At 37.8% G+C, this 18,490-nt stretch overlaps 1 protein-coding gene across 1 annotated transcript in view; it reads right to left on the bottom strand.

The window, feature by feature from the left end:
• EMB2765 (P-loop containing nucleoside triphosphate hydrolases superfamily protein) overlaps positions 1-18,490 on the bottom strand; it is a 32,355-nt gene that overhangs the window by 3,123 nt on the left and 10,742 nt on the right. Inside the window, exons 4-13 of the mRNA XM_028233869.2 lie at positions 17,907-17,993; positions 17,662-17,811; positions 17,431-17,573; positions 14,840-15,074; positions 14,612-14,722; positions 6,476-7,534; positions 6,101-6,364; positions 2,441-2,626; positions 1,180-2,334; positions 528-869 (exon numbers count right to left, since the gene is read on the bottom strand). Of these exons, the coding sequence (XP_028089670.2) occupies positions 528-869; positions 1,180-2,334; positions 2,441-2,626; positions 6,101-6,364; positions 6,476-7,534; positions 14,612-14,722; positions 14,840-15,074; positions 17,431-17,573; positions 17,662-17,811; positions 17,907-17,993 (3,732 nt within the window). The remainder of the gene's footprint in view (positions 1-527; positions 870-1,179; positions 2,335-2,440; positions 2,627-6,100; positions 6,365-6,475; positions 7,535-14,611; positions 14,723-14,839; positions 15,075-17,430; positions 17,574-17,661; positions 17,812-17,906; positions 17,994-18,490) is intronic.

Below are 18,490 nucleotides of genomic sequence, written 5' to 3' on the forward strand. Positions count from 1 at the left end.
CAAACCTTAAGTCCCATCAAATGGGGTCGGCTACATGAATCCTTCTTCTCCACTCAACTCTATCAACGGGCATTTGGTTAGTCAAACTAAGGAGATTCATATCTCTATTTACTACATTTGCCCACGTCAATCTAGACCTACCCCTTCTCTTAACTCTTCCATCTGCCGTCACTGTATCACATCTCTTCATTACTGCCTTTGTTGGTCTCCGTTGTATATGATTAAACCATCTCAATCTATTCTCTCTAAACTTATCTTCTATTGGTGCTACTCTTACCCATTCACGAATATACTCATTCCTAATTCTGGCTTTTCTAGTGACTACAAAATGCTAAAGGCATCCTACCGAGACTCACATAGAGGAAGCACATCTTTCATCCACGGCTAAATACTGAACAGAGACAAACTACAAGAAATGATTGTAAATCTCTTAGTTCCTCATTCAGGTATCAGCCTACCACTTACGGATAGAAAATGGAAATGATAAAAATCAAACTTTATAAATTTAGTAGTATGAAGAAGAATACCTGATAGATTTTATAATTGACAATGTTCTCCATCTCTTCAACGCCGCTGACATAATGGATGGGTCCAGTATCTTCAACGTGACGGTCAGTAAATTGTGCAGTCTCATTCATATTTAGGGCAAGGCGATCAGGTCTCTGGAGCAGAAGTTGAAAAGTGGGCTGAAGTTCATAACATTGTTCAAACAGAGAACGGCAACAAAAAACATAAAGCCCAAGTCGAGCACGAGACATGGCAACAACCAATCTTCTAACATCACGAAGGTGGCCCACAAAGCGAGTACGCACAAGAGACAATAAAATAATGTCATTCTGCTGACCTTGGAACTTGTCAACCGTGCTAACCTAAAAAAAGTAATAAAAAAACATCAATACAATGCAATCATATATATATTTTAATTTTAGATGCCACAATATGGTGATATTAGTGTCGCAATATAAATTCAGACTACCTTCATTTAGGCCTAACCACAAGGAGAAAGTGTAATTTGTCCTACTCGACATAATATATATGTTGTGAGAACTTTATTTTGGGAAGAGGTGTGCAAAACTTCATGATTGAAAATTCTCTACACTTTCAACATTCATCGCCTATTCCCATGGGAATTCAGTAAATTTCAGGGAATAACAAGACAATTGTCCTAATATAACTTACTTTGCTTGGTGGACCAATGAAGTCAAATGGAAGACATCGTCTGGCAATAACATCACGGATCAGAAGTTTCTGCCCGTTGTATGTTGTCAAGATGGATATCTTATTTGCAGGGTACCCTAGTAAACGCATGAACATATATACACTGACAATGTACTCAGCCTCCCCCACGTTTTGGTAGAACCACGGAGAAGGGGCAGTCTCACCTCTGCCACGGTATTCAGGAACATCCACTAACTGATATTCATAACAGAATCCAGCATTTGCTCTATGGAAAATAGCATCCTCTTTTACATATGGAAGATCACCCAGATCTCTGTACCTCCAGTTGTAAAGTCTAGCTATACTTGGCCTAGCTCTACCCTGGGCATTGAGCTCAATGTAGGGGATTCCCAAACGAACAAACCTTGTGAATAGACTCTGATCCATATGGCTGTACTTTTGAAAAGCCATATTCTTCACAACAGGAGGCAGCTGGTGATGATCACCAATTAATATGCAGCGCTTGAGCCGAGCATAGCCATCTTCCTGCCTTTGGAGCAACATTGGTATAAAAGTTTCAATCTCCAAGATTTGGGCACTTTCTTCCATTAACAGGTTGTCATACTTAAAGCCAAACTGAAGGAAATCCTTTCTTTTAAGAGCTGCATGAGTGCAAGTCATGGCCACAATCTTGGCTTGTTTGGTCATTAGGTAATTTGATCGATCAACTGTGGACTTGAGTAATTCAAATGCCCTACACTCTTCAAGTTCTTGGAACATAGTTTTAAGATGACGAAAGCAACCCTCAGCTGCTCGCATGTCTTTCTCAAAGGACTGGCCTGTAAAAACTGTCTGAGGTGTGTTGGAGAAGAACTCCTTAAAAGGAAAACGGTCTTGAACAAATGTTGGTTTATCATGATTCTCCGCACAAGCTGCTAGGAATTGCTCCCAGCGTGAGTAGACATGCAGCAACCAAAAGTATCCAGCAGTTTCGCAAGTGTAACCTACGTCCTCAGGCAATTGGAGAGATCTAGCAAGCCTCTCTACTTCACTAAGCAGTTCTAACCGCCGAACAAGCATTGCATTCACACGGCCTTGTCGACTGAAGTCAAGATCAGTTGCTAATTCTTGTTCACCTTGACCAAGTCGAAGAAGATAGCGAGCAGGAACATCCCTCTGTCAATTAATTTTCACGTGCATTAAGAAGTGAATAGCAACTAAGTAAAATTGATCGTCTTCAAGAAAGTAAGAAAGAAAATGACACTTAAATAAAAACTTATACCTGCATTATCTTCTCAAACAGATCATTCAAAGCCTGATTCGAATGAGTAATTATCAACGTTCTCTGAGATGGACAGTTATGGTAAAGCACATTCAGGATTTGCACAGCCGTATCAGTCTTTCCCGTACCAGGTGGACCGACAACCATCGTTAAGCCAGGCTGAATGCCTGACATGATTGCTCCAACCTATAATCAGGGAAGAACACATTTCTATAAATATTCTTATGATATATGTGAAGCAAGTCATGAAAAATGGGGGACATTAATGGGGAAAAAAATTCTAGAACCATAGATCAAAGTATTACCGCTGACATTGACTTTTGAAGCAAATTACATCAGTTTCGCTACCCTTAAAGATGTCACTTTAGGGAAAATTGCCACAATTCACACAAAAACTACTTAACACACAAGAACAATAATGAACTAATTCAAATGAAATTTAGAAAAGAATAGAAATAGATTCAGTAAACCTAAAATTACAGTTCGATATTGGTGTCAATAAAATTTAAAAAAAGTCAACAAAAATGCAACTATGATCTATCACAAATCTCCTTGCAGGACCAACAGAAAGGTACTGCTTACTGGTTAAGAGGGCATAAAGTTAGGCTTTCATAGAATGTCGTATAACATAATTATGAACATTTGTAATAGTTAAATAAAGATCCAAGTGAAAGGTTACTGGATCATTTTTCATTCTCTAAAATTCCAAATGGGTTTAGTAGAAACAAAAATAAATTTTACTTTTTTTTTTGTTTTTTAATTGTGTGTGGGTGTGTGTGTGTTGCATGGATGTGGGGGCAGCACAGCGGGGCTGTTGTGTGAAGAACATTTAAAGATAATCAACTTTATCAAAGCAACAAACAACAATTTATAATTAAGTTAATTCACAGTTTATAGAAATGAGTAATGATTCATCCCCCCTTTTCCCCCCACCCCCTTTGACCCCCTCTCTCTCTCATTGGTTACGTTTTCTTTTTCTTTTTCTTTTTTTTCCTGCTCCTCCAATCACCCCCTGCCACATGGCAAAGGGGGGTGAGGGGGTGACCCCCAAAAGGGGGTCCCAAGCATTATTCTATAGAAATATAGCTTATGCAAATTCGCATCTGAAGCTTATCAGTCAGATATCTTAATGTTGCTCTTCTATTGAGAAAGAAGGGCAGGGCCATATTACACTAAGGCCATGTTTGGAAATACCTTTTTCGGCTACAGTAGTCAATAAAGACGACAAAAAAAAAAAAGGGGGGGGGGGGGGGAAATAGCCAATAAGACAAAATGCCACATCCTACACATCAATCAATCACTTTTTTCTCTCACAACCATCTATTTAACTACAAAAAAAATCTACAAATCATCTCAAACGCAACTTTTTTCCATCTCATAAAATAGCCAAAAAGCCAACTAAAATAGCCAAGTTCCCAAATAATGCATTTGTTTCAACATAAATTGTTTTACATAGGAAAAACATTTTTTATGTACCTAAGAAACACATATATGGGCACAAGAGAAGAATATAACACGATACTGATACGGCAAAACAACAATTTGTTTCTCTCCATTTTTGAATATTTAAATCTTTGAATGCAAGACAGGGTTACACATAAGGGAAGGTGTTGGAGAACTTGATATGCATTGTTGGGCCCTTTTCCTAACTAAAATATTTGGCACTATTGGTGACATAAAAGTTACAAATACAATTATACTTTATTATATCAAAATAACAAGAAATGTTTTCCACATTCTATACATTGGAAAAGAAGTATGAACAAAAGGTAGTAAGATCTGTTTTAAAAGGCTCTATACATGATGGAAGTTTTAAATTTTAGAGTTCCTAAAATTAAATGCATAAGGGAGGAATTAATAGGTACAAATCCCAATAGTTTTGATTTTAGTCATTGCCTCCCAAGTTACTTTCTTCAATCTTGCAATGTATTTTATGTGTGTAAGCTATAGAAATGCGATTTTTCGTGCTGTCTGAAGTGTGTTCAATTCTAAAAAATCTTCAAATAATGACACATTTAAACACATCCAACACAGAAACGACACCTTCTTATAAGTGTTCGTCCTTAGTATGTAACAAGTTTTATGTACAAAAATCTTTTTTTTTACCTCATTTTCTGGTGTTTGGTTAAAGCTTTTCATAATACTTTAAAATAATAAAAAAAAAACTTAAAAATATGTGATTACAAGCATAACTATCAATGCAAATACAGGACCTTGGTACTGTTAGATAGCTTGATATACATTGTTGGGTCCATTTTCTAATAGCTTAGGTTTTTGGGTGATGAATTGGTGACTTAACATGGTATCAAAGCTAAGGTTGAAAGAGGTCTTGGGTTCAAGTCTCTTTTTGTTGGCATTTTGTACTCTTTCCCTGTTTGGTTGTTTGCTTCTCTGTTTGTCTCTCCACATGCAATACGGGATTGCACGTTATGAGATTGCACGTGAGGAAGGGTGTTAGACAGCTTAATATACATTGTTGGATCTATTTTCTAACAACTTAGGCTTTTGGAAGAATTGGTAACGTAACAGGTACTACTACAAAATATATAAGTTTATATAGAGACAAGTATATAAGAAATTACATTCAAAAAAATCCCGTGCGTTGTGCATCTGGATATAACCTATATATAAATCTACGTCTGTCTATAAGTATATGCATATAAAAAAATGTTGAAATGTACATATGTATGCCAAGGGTCTATACATGTTTGTATGTTTTATTTGTTGTGTACATGTTTTTTGGGCATGTTAGATCAGAGAGTTTATCAAGAAAATAACTAACAAGAAAAAATAAAAAATATATCCAAGTCATATTTAACTCATTTTTCACAAAAATCTTTGTAAAACATTTTTTGTTAAGAAGCACGGACACTTCTATGGAGGAAGTGTGTCATATCCAACATGACACCCACGTCAAACACGACACTCTTTGGACACTCCTAAAAGTGTGTCCGACATTTCTTCAACAGGTCTTAATTAAAAAATCAAATTCATAATATCGGACACTTCAACAACACTTTTAAAACCCTCCAAATACATCCTATATGATGAACCCCTTCATTATAACAATGTTCTGCATTTTTCATAACAAAACTATTTCTAAATATGTTTTGAAATATTTATAAGATGAATATATTATGTGTAATACAATATTCTATAAATATTTTGCATTCTTTAGAATGTAATTGCTAGGTGAATGATATCATCATATTTTAATTTATGAAATATATAGCTTCTTATGTAAAAAATGTGACATATTTTTTATCATCTTTGAATAAAATATTCATATATGTGACATATAATAAATTTTGAAAAATATAAAATTTTAACAAGTCCCAAGCATATCGTCTCCTACATTTTTTTGAAAATCGATGTGTTAGCATGTCCATGTCATGTCCATATCGCATTGCGTCAATAGCAGAAAATGTGGAAAATAGTTTCCCAAAAACATGTTCACTTGAAACAAATGGAGCATAAGATAAAATTGATTTTATGAAGTTAAACTGTCTTAAATTCCCAAAACTTAACAACAAAAACAAGAAGCTAAAAAAATAGGGAAAACAAACTGTGCAGGAAAAGAAATATATAGACCACAGCAAAGAACATAAAACCCCTCAATAGCATGCATAATTTTTGTAATGAATAAGGATTGCTAAGCACCTGCGTGGGAGTAAATCTGACAGAATTCTGTTTTGGCTGATCTTGGGGATATGGGCCTGGATAAGGAGGGACATAAGCCTCAACAATAAGTTTTTCTTTCTCAGAACTGGCATCCACCATATTGGCATCATTAATTGACGCTATGGTAGACTTCTCATTTCCAAGAAGAGCATGAGTATTGCCTTTAAGATTCCTGGGAAGCCTAATTCGAAAAGGAGGCTTCGACTGCAAGTTTTCTGTTCCATCTGAATTTATAAAACAAACCTATCACAATGAAAACAAAATTACTACAAAAAAATTAAATTTATGAAACTATCGGCAATTGATAAATAAACTAACAGGTATAGAATCACATCAAGAAAAGATAATACCAACCTCGTAATCTGGAAAACCCTGTTTGACATGATCAGCATCAAGGAAAGTATCTTTGAAATCTACTGTCTCTAGAAGATCTGGCATATTCATCCACTGTGCAGCAGATGGATTCCCATACCCCAAAAATATGTCATGCAGCCAATCAGGAACAATACAAGATTCATTCATTAGATCTCTTATGGATTCTAAAATTGCTTTGAAATTGTTTTCCTTGGGTTTCCTCCTCATCAATACATTGAAGGTACCATAAACATCTTCTGTTCCTTTTTCTGCTATATCACTGACATCCATATGGTATTGGGCGGCATCTAGAGCAACTGCCACAGTTCTCAGTTCACCTTTGGGAGGCTTCCATTCATCCCTTTTAATTCTCCCAGTGAAATCATTCATGAGGGTTCCCTCCTCGTCTCGCATCTCAATAACTTCACATCCGCGTACAAATTGAAGACCAAGTTTTTGTGGCACATTTGCTTTTGCAGCTTCCTCTGAACTTAGAGGCTCAAATGAAGGACGGATAGAAAGTAGAAAGAGAACATCATGTTCTTTGAGGGCATTCCATTCTGATCTTATTTGTGCTCTGTAACTGGATATGCTGAAAGTAACTTCAGCCATAACAGATGATGGCTTTACCTCTCCAATATTTGGCTGCTTTACCTCGGTAATTCTAAATTCTTTAATGGGCACAGCCATTCTAGACCAACCACGAAAAGCAGTTTCTCCCTCATTATTAATATGAGCAAGCAGGTGAGGCACAGCTTCTTGAATGTCTTCCCGGATCTCATATGTTGATTCAAGGCGGAAGAGGTTAAAATTTCTAAGAAGATAATCATGAAGTGTCAAAAACTGTAAATTAAGTTTTGGTAGAGCCAGACACCCTTCCCCAGTGTAGTTGATGCTTGGAACAAGACTTTCATCCCACATTATCTGCTCATTCGGGTAAAGGGGAAGAGCATTTATGGCCTCCTTCTGCGACTGTTGTTTCTGAAAGAATGAAACCATAACTTCAACAAGAAAATCAACTCTTTCTGACCATGGATCATCCTTCGATACCAGTTTGAGCTGAAGGAACAAAAAGAAAACATCAACCATACGAAACAAAGTTATCTTCATGGGAACAATTGCATACACATGCAATGGAAGTGACTAAAAGCATTAATGAATACACAAAGGCAGTTCTTTGATATAACATATAAACTTCAAAGATCAGTGACAAATAAAATAACTACAATTGAACAAACAATTCAGTCAATAAGCCCACAAGGACACGAACTTTAATTATTTTTCCATTTTCTTTTTCACACCTTTGTTGTTTTTTTCTGTCCTTTGTTTCTTTTCACATCAACTAGAGGATGGCACATGCATCAACTTGACCTCACCATACTGTTCTTTTCTGCATTCAGTTATTCCCCACTTTATTATGGTCACCTTTATGTATAGAATTAGACTAAGCAGTAGAATTTGAAAAAGGAAATGGCACATCAAAAGGACCAAAATTGGTGCTAGCTCAATGGAGTCAATGCGAAGACTAGCCACAAATATAGACCAGAAAAAGAGACAACCTAAAATCAATATTTTATCCTACTGATTCAATTATATGCTTTTACATTTTTTAGCTTTTGTTTCTTTGGTTCTTGCAGCCAAACCTCTGGACCGCTGCAATGAATTTCTAAAAATCCAACCCAGCCACTCAGACCCTATGCCCCAAAATTTTCTACTTCACTAAGCAAAAGCTCCTTTTCACCATTATCAATTTTAAAAATGTATATGATCCAATTGTTAGCATAATATATTATTATTTGGATTATTATTTTGTAATTATTCTATGGCCTTAGGGCTTCCTTGTAATTACTAATCTTCATTAATATAAATAAGGAATGATATCCTAATCATTCCCTAATCTTGAATTCTCTAAAATTATCATGGTATCAGAGCCACAACCCTAAATCCCTCCACCACACCCGTTAGCCACCCCAACCGCACCACACAGCCACCACACAGCAACCCATTTAGTTTTGCTAGGTGTAACTCCTTTCCCCAGCCCTATTAGCTACTGCCGAAGTGCTTCTTGGCCCAATCAGTCACTGTTGAAGCCTGCTGAAGGCAGCCCTAGCCTCGTTGCTCATTATCCCAAGCTACCCAGCCTTGCTGGTCTTCTCCGACAGGCCTCCTAGCCTCATCGCCCCTTCATGCTGGCTGTCCCAGCCTAGTTGACTCCTCTGATAGCCTCGACAGACCTAGTCGACAGCCTCCGATGGTGTATTGCTTCTTCATTATGCTGATATAGTACCCAACTTGCTTCGTCATTTGTTCTTGCTTTGTCGTTTTTTGTTATCTACTCTTTTTTCTCTCTTTATTCTCTGTTTCTCTCTGGTTTCTTAAAAAATAAAAAAACAAAAAAAATAGTTGATGAATTTTTAAGTCTTTAATTTTCTAAGTGGTCATTGTGTTTGTTTGTATTCCTCCACCTTCCAGATTTGTGATTGACACTAGCTTTGTTGAGGGTTTAGTAGTACAGTATCTATGACAAATTCCACCGATGTGTCCACTACTTTTCAGACACCTAGGAGTGAGAGTTTTCCTATACGTACTAATATGACTGATAACCCCAACCCTAGTCTTAAAATCACTACCGCTCTATTTAATGGTCAGAAATATCTCGCATGGTCGCTGAGTTTGACTATGTTTTTGAAGAGCAGAGGGAAGATGGGGTATGTAGATATACAGGCACCCAACACCACTGACCCGGGTTATGACCAATGGGAGATTACCAACTCTTTGATTATGGGTTGGCTTATTCATTTGATGGTTCCAGAAATTGGTGAGGGCTACTTGTCTATGGAGACTGCCCAAGATGTTTGGGATGCTGTGGCTGCCATCTATTCCCACAAAGAGAATTTCTCACAGGCATTTGAGTTGTGCCGCTCTATTGAGAGCTCTGTTCAGGGGGAGTAGATTGTTCTTTAGTTCTTCACCTTCCTCACCAACGACTAGAAACGCATTGATCACCTACAGGACTATAAGCCTGTTTGCACTGCTGATTTAGTCGGGTACAGGAAGCTCATCGTAGAGGAACGTGTCTTTAAGTTTCTGGCGAGCCTCAATGTGGAGTATGATTCGGTTAAGAGTCGAGTTCTGGGTATGGACACTCTTCTTTCACTTCAGGAGGCATTTGCCTATGTACAAAATAAAGAGAGTCGTTGGTCTGCTATGATGTCCTTTGTCTCTACTGACTGCTCAACCTTACTATCTACCCCTCGAGATGGCCTCAGCTTGACTCCCATTCCTCTGTCTGCCACCAAGGAGTTTGTATTTTGTGATTACTGCAAAAAGCAGCGGCATACTCGTGAGACATGTTGGAAGCTTCATGGGCCTCCATCCGGAGGTTGATGTGATCGGTCTGGTTCTAGAGGAGGTCAGTCAGGCTAGTCTCGAGGACATGGCTCCCATCCACAGGCTCATCAGTCTAGTGCCATTGATACACTTGATGCTACTTTCGCTTCCGTTGGCCAGGCTTCTTATGGTCTTTGTGGCATGACTACTCCCAAGCTTGAGGATGTTTTGCGTCACTTGCTGGACGGCCGGTCTTTTACTACTCTCAGCACATCTTCCTCGTCGTTTGCCCGCTCAAGTAACTTAGCCTCTTCTCTTCGTGTTTTCCTGTCTCATAAGTCTTTACCCTAGATTATTGATTCTGGTACCTCAGATCATATGTCTGGATCCTCTAACCTTTTCTCTACCTATATGCCCTTTTCAAGTCAGGACAAAGTTAGGATTGCAGATGGTACTGCCTCTTCCATTTCTGGAAAATGTTTAGTCTATGTCACTCCTACCATACCTCTATCTTCTATACTTCATGTTCCCAATTTTTCTGGTAACCTATTATCCTTGAGTCGTATTATCCAGAATTTAAATTGTAATGTGACGTTTTTTCCTGATCATTGTCTTTTTTTAGGACCTTGTCACTAGGAAGACGATTGGCAGTGGTAGTGCAGCAAATGGTCTCTACTTCCTGGATCAACCGGACAAACTTGCTCATTCTTTCACCATGAGTCCTACCACCCAAGATGATTTATGGTTGTGGCATCGGTGTCGTGGGCATCCTTCTTTTTATTTAGTTAAGCATTTATTTCCATCTGGCTTCGCAAACAATAATGTATCTGAGTTTCTTTGTGAGTCTTATCAACTTGGAAAACAACACAGAGCTTCTTTTGCTCCCAGTTTTAATAAAAGTTTAGTTTCTTTTTCATTAATATATTCTGATGTCTGGGATCCCTCTCATGTTATGTTTGTGAAAGGTCATCGATGGTTTGTTACATTTATTAATGATTTTTCTCGTACTACTTGGTGTATCTCATGGAAGACAAGAGTGAGGTTTTCTCTGTGTTCCACAATTTTCATAAGATGATTTGTACTTAATTTGGGGCCCTGTCAAAATATTTTGTTTTGATAATGAGGAGAGAATACATAGATTCTGGGTTAGGAGAATATTTTTCTACTCATGGCATTATCCATTAGACCTCTTACACCAATACCCCTCAACAAAATGGGGTGACGAAACGTAAGAATCGCCAACTTCTTGACATGGCTCGGTGCATGTGTTTTTCTATGAGTGTGCCTCAGTCCTACTGGGGCAACGCTGTTCTCACCACTGTCCATCTTATTAACCGTCTTCCTACCCAGGTCTTGCAAAAACAAGCTCCTCTTCAAGTCCTCCTACGTTCCTATTCCTTGTTTTCTATTCCTCCTGAAATATTTGGTTGTCTGTTTTGTCCATAATTACTCTTCTACTCGTGGTAAGTTGGATCCTCGCTCCCTCAAATGTGTTTTCCTTGGTTACTCTCCTACTCAAAAAGGGTATAAATGTTACCACACTCCTTCTCGTAAGTGGTTTGTGTCCATGGATGTCACTTTTTTTGAGTCCTCGTCCTATTTCTTGTCCTCTCCAGTGTCACGGTCCTCCCTTCAAAGGGAGCCTTGGTGTGAAGTGATTCCTGTGATACCTATTATGGAACCAGCTGTTCTTGCACCACCACCTCCTACTGGGACTACAGAGCCTAATGTCACCAAGGATAGGAAAAGGCAAGTGTGTGTTAGAAACAAAGACAGACAGAAAGTTAACTAGATGCAAGAGACCACTTCTGCTCCTCCACTGCCATCTCCTGCTTCTGATGAGATTCCAGGTAACTTTGAATCTCTTGAGTCCATCGATCTTGATGTTCCTATTGCCAAGAGAAAGGGTGTGAGATCTTCTACTCAACATCCTATCTCCAATTTTGTGTCCTACTCTCATTTGCCATCCTCATATAGAGCGTTTGGGTCAAATATTTCCTTTATTAGCATTCCTAACCATTTTTAAGATGCTCTTGCTACCTCTAAGTGGAAACTTGCCATGATTGAGGAAATGAAAGCACTTAGGAAGAATGGCACTTGCGAATTGACTGAGTTACCTACGGGCAAACGACCTGTGAGATGTAAATAGATGTATGCTGTGAAACACAAAACGGATGGTTCTATTGAGCGTTACAAGGCTAGACTTGTGGCAAAAGGGTTCACTCAGACATATGGTGTTGACTATCAAGAGAACTTTGCACCTGTGGTTAAGATGAATTCAATCAGAGTACTTTTCCCCTCTAGCAACTAATCTAGATTGGCCACTTCATCAGTTTGATGTAAAAAATGCATTTCTCCATGGTGACCTTGAAGAAGAGGTATATATGGACATTCTTCTTGGTTTTGAGGATCATCAGACAAAAGGCAAAGTATGCAGGCTTCAGAAGTCATTATATGGTCTCAAACAGTCTCCAAGAGGTTGGTTTGAGAGATTCACTCAGGCTATGCTTAAATATGGCTTCAAACAGAGTCAGGCAGATCACACCTTGTTTGTGAAACATTCCTCACGTGGTGAGACTACAGCACTTATTGTTTATGTAGATGACATAGTTCTTACATGCGATAATAGTGAGGAAATAATTCTGTTGTAGAAATATTTAGCCTATGAGTTTGAAATCAAAGACTTGGGAAGCTTGAAGTATTTTCTAAGAATTGAAGTTACTCGACCCAAGGATGGGACATTTATTTTACAAAGAAAGTATGTGCTTGACCTATTGAAGGAAACTAGGATGCTTAGCTGTAAGGCCTGTGATACTCCACTGGAACCCAATCAGAAATTGGGAGATGATGAAGGAGGAAAAACAGTTGATAGGGGGAGCTATCAGCGATTATTGGGTAAGCTCATTTACCTATCTCACTTCCGTCCTGATATTGTTGTTGCTGTCAGTGTGGTTAGCCAGTTTATGCATGCTCCTCATTAGATTCACTTCGAGATTGTCATCAGAATTTTGAGATACTTGAAATCTGCTCTTGGTAAAGGTCTTTATTTTTCAAAGTAAAGACCTTTACTTTAGAGCTGACTGGACTGGAAGCCTATACAGATGCTGACTGGACTGGATCTGTAAATGATAGGAGATCGACTTCAGGATATTGCACCTTTGTTGGAGGCAACCTAGTTACTTGGAGGAATAAAAAACAGAATGTGGTTGCTAGGTCAAGTGCAGAAGCTGAGTTTAGAGCTATGACACAAGGGGTGTGTGAGCTCTTATGGATCAAGTTATTGTTAAGTGATCTAGGTATTGATCAGATGGACTCCATGCGGTTATAGTATGATAATAAGGCCACTATCTACATCGCTCACAATCCGATTCAACATGACAGGACAAAGCATATTAAGATTGATCGCCACTTCATTACGGAGAAACTCACTAGTAACACCATATGTACTCCCTTTGTGCAGTCTGGTGAACAACTTGCTGATATCCTCACCAAGGGAGTTGGGAGTAACCCATTTCATGACATCTTAGGCAAGCTGGGCATGAGAGATATCTTTGCACCAGCTTGAGAGGGAGTGTTGGCATGATATATTATTATTTGAGTTATTATTTTGTAATTATTCTATGCCTTAGGGCTCCCTTGCAATTATTAATCTTCATTAATATAAATAAGGGATGATATCTTAATCATTCCCTAATCTTGAATTCTCTAAAATTATCACCAATGTGGTCAGCCAAGAAGAAAGATAATGAATCTACATCATTGGCAAACCTGGCCATTATTGTTTTGCAACATTTAGCACTTAGGCAATAAAAAAAAAAGTTTCCAAATTGAATGGCAACAAACAAAAATAAAAAGATCTACTATGTCACCAGGATTTTGCTAACAGAGACCAGGACCAACATTTTTAATTTTTTGTTGATAAACAACAAGACCAGGACCCAAGGTTCTAAATAGCAATATCGGGAGACCAATAGTTATTGGTCGTGGCGTAACAGAATCGAGAGTATCGACTAATACTTAAGAATTGGGGTGATGTGGTCGTGAATTTTTTTAAATTATCAACTGCAAAAAGAAAAAAAGAAAAACACACACAGAGAGAGAGAGAGAGAGAGAGAGTAGTTTTGTAGCAGTTGAATCAACCATATATGCTGTGAATCAAGTCGTGAGTCAGCTAGGAAACAATACATATAGGGAACCGGCTGACAGGCATTCCCACCAAACACCAAGGTTGTTAAAATCGGGATCTAAGTAGGATCGGTGAGAGGGTCTGGTGGATCGGATCGAGGATCGTAAGATCCTACTTTCTATTAAAAAAAAAGATAAAAATTAAAATGATACATATTAAAAATAAGGTGAAAAAGCATAAAATCTACGATCCTACTTGCGATCCTACTTGCGATCCTACCTACGATCCTATACGATCCCATGCGATCCTACACGATCCTACTTGTGATCCTATTGTAACATCGATCCTACAACGATCGTTTTGGCAAAGTATCCGGATCGCGATTTTAACAACCATGCCAAATACGTATTACTCTGACAAGAGTCTCACTTTGAACGAACAAGCCACCAAATTATTCCTAGCAATGAATTATTCTAGAATTCATTAATCAGCATACACTGGATATGGCTTTACAATGCGAAACAATAAAGAATGTCAGTAAAACTTCAATTGGAATCCATTCTAATATTCTAAAGAATAGATCCAAAACAAACAAACTCATTAATGCAGAATCTGTGAAATGCTCTCATTTTAAATGGTTTTTGCCCAAAACAGACCAGCCAATCAATTGGTTTACGAACCTTGCAGCAGACTAGGTCCCTCAGCTCTTCAGAAGAAAGCACAGAGAGTTTCTTTGATAAATCAGAACGCCTGTTAACTGAGCCGATATTAGCCAATGCAAGTTCCCGCAACTACATACATGGGGAAAACATAAAATTAAATCAAGTAAAAATAAATACCCTTCAAAACCATAAATAATTTGTGAAGAAAAGCAGCAGCTCTAGAAATTATCTAAAAGGAAACCAGACCTTGGGAATCTTCTTAAATGCAAATAGCTGAAAAGCCTGGAGGCGGTCATAATGAGATTGGAGCACCTCATCATCAGTCATTTGTCTGCCTAAACGATCGTCAATCTCAAAACCTTCATAGAACTGCAGCAAGTCAACCAGTTGTGCAAAGAGTTTCCCCTTTTCATGTCTATAAAGAGCGCTTAAATGACATTTAGCGACAACGGCAACATCAGCAACAAGAGGCTTTAAAAATCTGCGACAGCAGCACCAAAAAAAAAATAATGCATAGCATAAGAAGTTGTTATGAGAGTGCATATATTTTTATTATTAAAGGCAATTAAATTGATATTTGGAAAAGTTGACATGACATGGAAACGCACTCTAACACGGCATAAATATATAGAATATTGTACCTGAACTTAAATGTATATATAATTGTATATATTTAAAAGAAAGTTGTATAAATTTGATAAATGACAAGGAGCATTGCTTGGTGCAATGGTAAAAGCTCAACGTGCCAAACACAAAAAAACATGTTTTGAGTCTAAAGCAGTCCACTAAGATGCAAATGTTAAATTTATATCCAGTTTCACTCCTTCCAAAACAACATTTTTAGCAAATGGGAAGTACCATATCTAGTCTCTTTTTTTATTTTTTTTTATTTTATATAAATGATACAGGTCTCTTTTGCAAGGAAAACATCGATAAGTTCAGGCACTTAGGTAGTGAGCAAGGTGTATCCTTTTCTATTTCAAAAGTCTCGTGTTTACAAGCAAATCCGAAAAAATAAATATATTGAACTGATTATGTACGGAATGTTATGGAGGTAGCTCATTTAGCAACTATTTGGGGTGTCATGATAGGTCTTTCAAACAGAACATTTCAGCCTTCCTTCGAGTTCATCATTCAAGGCTATTTCATTGGAGATTTTTGAGAAGGGTCTGACTCAATGAAGGACACATTACTTGTCATGTCTTAAACAATTTCCCCTCAATCATTGACCCATTTGGTGTTTTTGAATGACAAAATATACATTTCCAATTCTCTGCCCAAGCTTCACTGGACAGCCAAATCCCATTTGTTTCTACAATTTGAACTTGCCAGGTGGATGGGGGTGTATCAACCATAGGATGGCAATTTGCCTTATTTTCTCTCCAGGGCTTCACTGGAGTAGGGGCGGGTTATGCTGTGAAGAGGTAAAACTCAAAATAGGTTTGAGATGGGCTAGGGTCTAGGCCACCCCATCCCGAATGCACCCTGGTACACAAATAGATTCCACTCCAAACTATATTCTATAACAGATATACCCTTGCATATACATAGCTATATATATCTATATAACTCAAAATCTAGGTTTCCGTCTCCACATCCTCATTTCATGATGACGATGCAGTCTCCCTTCCCCTACCCACCAGTTCACCAAACACCATTGTTGCTTGTTGCCAATGGTTGCCGTCTCAATCATGGCTACAGTCACCACCTCGATCATGACCACAGTCACAGCCTCAATCATCACTGTTGATCATTGTCCTAATGAGGGAACTGAGTTTGCCACCAGCAAGGCTCCAACCTCCAAGGTTGCCCCTTTTCTCACTCAGCTTTCTCAGTCTGAAACATCATCTTCCTGGCATTCTGTGTTGTTTCCTTCACAAAATTCTCTCTGTTGACTGTGTATCCCATATTTTTGCTTTCTATGTTCGGCAATTGGGTTGACGAAATGTGTTCTTTGAAGATTGTGTGTTTCAATCATGTATCAAGAACATAATTAGGGTATTGTTGTTTCAGAAAAAAAGAAGGAAAAAAAAAATCGAAGTCAAAAGATGAGAAAGCCCCTTGTTTCGCATAAGTTGAGTAAAGAATGAGAAAGAATATTTTGTGGAGTGGGCATTTATTAAAGCATAACGATAATCTGGAGTGGATGCTTTTAGATTTTGGGTTTATCTTTTGTACTTTTTTGTCTTGCTTTCTTTATTTCTCTTTTATTTGGTCATGTAAGGGTGGTACCCCCTTGGCATGTTCTCTAATACAAGATTCTTTGCTGTTGAACAAAAACAAACCGTGGCGGTGTGGTGGGAACGAGATAAGGGGTCAATTCATAAACGGGGATGAGGTCTTGAGTTCCAACCTGTCGTGGGTATGGGACGCTATGGGGACAGTTTTTCCATTAGTAGCGAGGTAGGATCAGACCAAACTCATACCAAACCTGCCCCGTGGCCATACCTAATCAACCACAAGGCCTATTCTTTGAATCAAGATAAGTACCCTTTATGGTCGAAATTACTTTTCATTTTTCCAATTTCCAAAATCAGATATTTTTTAAAAAAATTCTTAGAATATGTTTTCACTTTTTTACCGACCAAACTTACTGTACAATAAACTCATAAATATTACTGCTAGCAATCTAATTTTCTATATTAGAAAATTAGAGTTTTCATGTGGCACTAGAGCACATATCATCACAAGCAAAACACTGCAACAAACTTTCTAGAAGACTATGGAAAAACATAATGAGGCTTTTGGGAACATGATGTAGAAAAAAGAAGCACGAAACCAATTCTGTCAAACTTAATTCACAACAAAATAACGATAATTCCAGGACGTGGCATTACCTCCTTGTTGGTAGTTGGCTCAAGAGATCAATAAGAAATTCCATAAACCTCTCACAGTACAATACACAAGCATCACCATTTACATCAAGTGTATCATCCTCATTATCACTTTGTTTACGAGGAAAAACTTTCAAATCAAGTACCTGTAAAGAAATTTTAAATAAAATTAAATCAGATCTTGACTACCAAACATAACAGATCAAAAAAAGTTCGATTTCAGTGAAATAGTACCTCCAAAAACTCTTCAATGAGATTTCTCACAAAAGTCACTTCCAGTAAAGTTGAAGGATCAAAGAGCTCTCCTCGTTTGTTTGCTTCCTTAGCCTTTTTTGTGATCCTTTTCCATTTCTTGATCAGATCTCGATTAAGACAAAGTTCCATCTACACTTGACAGAAGCAAGTCGAAAACCAAATAAAAGGTGTGAGAAAATATCAACTCCTTTCAAGACAACCAAAATATGCCATATAAAGCTTACCTGAAAACGACCATATGATAGACTATGCCAGCACTGCAGACTTGCTAATCTTAAGATGTGTTTACTTACTATCTCATCTTCCAAGCTCTGTCCCAGGAAGTAATTCAAAAAAAGGACATTTACAATTTATTAGTAAAGAATAAAAGATAAGTATTTTTCTACAAGCATTCAAGTTTCTTGTCAGTAAGCATTAAGCAGCATCTAAGAAGCACAGATACAAATACATGAGACAACAGACACAAGGACACACAAATCTTCGGATGTGGTCTACAGAATTAAGGCGGGGTGGTTTAAGTGGAAGAGTGCATCTAGAGTACTGTACAATAAATGCATACCCATTAGACTATAAGGGAAGTTATATAGAACGGCTATTAGACCAGCGATGTTGTATAAGACGAAATGTTGGACAACCAAGAAACAACATGTAGATAAAATGAGTGTTGCTGAGATGAGGATACTAAGGTGGATGTGTGGCAAGACTAGAAAAGACAAAATTAGGAATGAGTATCTTCGAGAATGAGTAGGAGTAGTACCGATAGAAGACAAGTTGAAAGAAAATAGATTGAGATGGTTTGGTCATTTAC

The sequence above is a fragment of the Camellia sinensis genome, chromosome 5 (genome assembly GCF_055761805.1).
Source record: "Camellia sinensis isolate YWXY chromosome 5, ASM5576180v1, whole genome shotgun sequence".
In the NCBI taxonomy this organism is placed as follows: Eukaryota; Viridiplantae; Streptophyta; class Magnoliopsida; order Ericales; family Theaceae; genus Camellia; species Camellia sinensis.